The sequence below is a fragment of the Physeter macrocephalus genome, chromosome 15 (genome assembly GCF_002837175.3).
Source record: "Physeter macrocephalus isolate SW-GA chromosome 15, ASM283717v5, whole genome shotgun sequence".
Classification (NCBI taxonomy): Eukaryota; Metazoa; Chordata; class Mammalia; order Artiodactyla; family Physeteridae; genus Physeter; species Physeter macrocephalus.
The window spans coordinates 42,117,291-42,120,590 of NC_041228.1; the positions used below are offsets into that span (position 1 = coordinate 42,117,291).

The following is a 3,300-nucleotide window of genomic DNA, read 5'->3' on the forward strand; positions in this document are numbered from 1 at the left end:
ACATGCCGCGGAGCGGCTGGGCCCGTGAGCCATGGCCGCTGAGCCTGCGCGTCCGGAGCCTGTGCTCCGCAACGGGAGAGGCCACAACAGAGGGAGGCCCGCATACCACACAAAAAAAATAAAAATAAAAAAAAATTAAAAAATTAAAAAATTAAAAATAAAAAGTAGATACTTCATCAATTCACCTGTGTAAAGGGGTTTATACCGTTCCACATCCTTTCTCTTTTAAAGGAAGAGCTGGGATTATTCTAAGTCTTCTCAATTGCTCTCTTGGCATCTGGTCTTTTCTGCCACCATCCAGTCTACCATATTGGACTCTGATTCACAGCTCTAAAGGGATCTCATTTCCTTATACCCTTCCATTCGAATTCCTCATTATTATGACATAGAAGGGCCTTTGTGACATGACCATTCCGCATCCTAATATTGCATGGTGACCATCATTTCTCTTTGAGAACCACAGTTTGGTGCACACCTTTTATACTAATTGAGCTGGCTTTTGAGGTTTACTCACTTTTCAACCTCCCCTCTACCTCTGTGCCTTTTCTTATTCTATTTGTCCTCTCATCTTGAAAGGATTTTTGAGTTTTTAATGCCATGGTTTTCTAACATGACCATTTACTCTCATAATTTTACCACAAGTTAAAGATTGGATGAGTTTGGTGATCTAAAGATAGAAATAATAGGATCTTGTAGTTTCATATCCTTACTTTTTTCAAAATAGGAGGGTTGGGATTATTGCAAGATTCTTAAAGGGCTTCTGAGCATCCAGTCTTTTTTGCCATGATTCCTCTTGTAAACTTACTGCCAGGTTAATTTCTTAAAAACAACTGACTTTTCCAGATAAGTCTCTGATTTACAGTATACATTTAGTGCTAAAATGCACAATGTAATTTTGTAGTAGGTCAGAGATGGGGGAAACCAGGGAGGTTAGTTAGGTAGTCTACTCAAGCTGGAGCAATGAGGAAGACAGCAAAGAAAATGTAATATTTGATGTGGACATGGTGAAAGTGGGCTTTAGGTAGGTGAATTGGTCTAAGAACAGCTTTCTGTTTTTTCTCATTGGACTACTTCCTCTAGGGAAGAGGAAGAAGAACTGGAATCCACATTTATTGACTGTGTCTGAAGTTCAGGAATTCTGTCTGATGCTCACACACTTAGTCTTCAGGGTAGTGTAGGCATTAGGTCCTATATTCCTTGATAGAGACCCAGCGATAGCCACCAGCTTCGATATGACTTGGGACTTGTTACATACTTACTGACAACAAGATAAGTGGTAAGCTTACTTATCCAAGAAAGCCCATGCCTAGAATCTCTTAATCAACAGGACAATGAAACTTTGTTGAACCACAAACAAAAATGAAATTATACGAATCATTTTTTCCTATGCAGGTGCTACTTTATAAATGAATGTGACAGTACATTTTAAGACTCCATCTATTTGACTCTGAATTTTCTCTTTTAGGTATAATTTTAGCAGTTGTGTTTTTCCAGATAAAGAAGAATAAAGGCCAACATAATGTTGAAAGTGCTCAGGCATCTGAAGTCAAGCCTCTGAGAAACTGAATGTGAAAAGGAATATTTGAGTCTATGTACCAAGTGCTATTTCAGTAACACAACCATTTAATCCCATAATTTTGCTTTTCATCCAACATGTGCACTATAATTTTTTACGATATACCCTCTTGCCCTTTACTATTTTATTACTCTTAGATATTTCGTGTGCTGTAGACATTAGAGATATTTTCCATTTTCTCATGACACTTTTCCACTCTGCAAAAGCCTTAGCTATTTATCCAAACGTAAAAATGTATGTGCTTTTCCCTCTTAGGGAAAGAGGGGCTGATGAAATACTCTGTTCATTTTTTCTTCATCAAGAGATCTATCAGTCATCCATCATAGCACATCCTGGATTCCATTTATGCTTTTTCTAATTCCATCCCGTGTCTCCTTCCTCCATATCTCCTTTGGTATTTCACTAATTTTAAAACATTTGTTGGAGGAAAGAACAAAGCTAAGTCTCAGGAAAAAAATTAAAGTGCAGACCTGTCCCTTAGTTTGAACAGAAACTCTTTGTTGTTATTAGCCTCCTTTAGCCCCACGTAGCTTATGTTGCTTTTCGTTGGAGGATTTTGCACTTGGGAACATCATGAGCCCACTGCAGACCACGCAGAGGCCTGCTTCATAAACCCTGGTGCAAACACCAGCCACTAACCGTGTTTACTCACTACATACCATGCTCACATGCTGCGCATGTTTTCTTTATGTGTATATCAATTAAGTTTCGGTTATTATATATTTAACAGTAGAGGAAGATAAGGAAGCACAAAAGATGTAGTGACAAAAATCAAGAATAAACATTGGCTTCGGTTTTGTTTCTTGGATCTCTTTGTCTCTGCTTCCTGGTTCTCTGCATTTGTTGAGGGAAAGACTAGATAACAATGGTTATCTATCATTTATCAAAATTGCCTCTCATGTAGAATTAACCCATAAAGAGGGGGTCCACAATGAAATAAAAATTCCCTGTGCTCATGACTGTGGATTGGGGTGTTCAAGGCAGATACACTAGGAATTTTAAAATTTTAAATAAGAAAACCTTAGAGATTTGGAAGCATTTCGAGGCCCTGGAGCTGTTTTCTGGCTCCTGATTTGAGGCTTGAAAGCATTCAACATTACACAGCCTCTCAGAATTTTCAAGAATTTTGGGGAAAACAACTTGTATCTGAAAAGGTGCTCCTACAATGACGGCTGAAGCAGGCCATGGAGCTCTGTTTTTCATAAATAATCCTCTTTGTGGGCTTTTATTATATTTTTTAAAGGCAAAAAAGTCAAACAAAAGAAAATATCCAAACTCTATTTCTAAGACCTCAGTATTACTTTCTTGTATTGATACAATGTTATCCTGTGCTTCAGGATAATATTGAGCTCTTTTACCTGTTTTTTTCCCACACAAGGCTCATCGGAAATCTCATAATGGGCGAGGTTCTCTCTTGTCTCACCATACGCTGAAAGACAAAACAAGAAAACGAAAATCTAAGAGCACCAACAGCAAATTATATCCCAACCTAAGGAATGGTTTAACTTTCTCAGCAACTTCTATAGGTATTTTCTTGTGTGTTTTTGACCAAGAGTGACTGTGATATGACATTTAGTTCACTTAAAAGTGCATCATTGCTAGCCCTGCTTATTTTCCAGAAATCACTTTATCATTCCTGAAAGACTGAGGCAGTCCCAAGACAGGTCTGCTCAGAGAGCTTAGGGATGCCTCCTGCCTCAGTTCACGGCTGTTCTCTCTGGACC

At 38.5% G+C, this 3,300-nt stretch overlaps 1 protein-coding gene across 1 annotated transcript in view; it reads left to right on the plus strand.

Moving 5' to 3' along the window:
* Positions 1–2,375, plus strand: part of CDH17 (cadherin 17) — a 101,438-nt gene extending 99,063 nt beyond the window's left edge. Inside the window, exon 18 of the mRNA XM_024115913.1 lies at positions 1,466–2,375. Coding sequence (XP_023971681.1) covers positions 1,466–1,566 — 101 coding nt within the window. The 3' untranslated portion in view covers positions 1,567–2,375. The remainder of the gene's footprint in view (positions 1–1,465) is intronic.
* Positions 2,376–3,300: the final 925 nt, after the last annotated feature.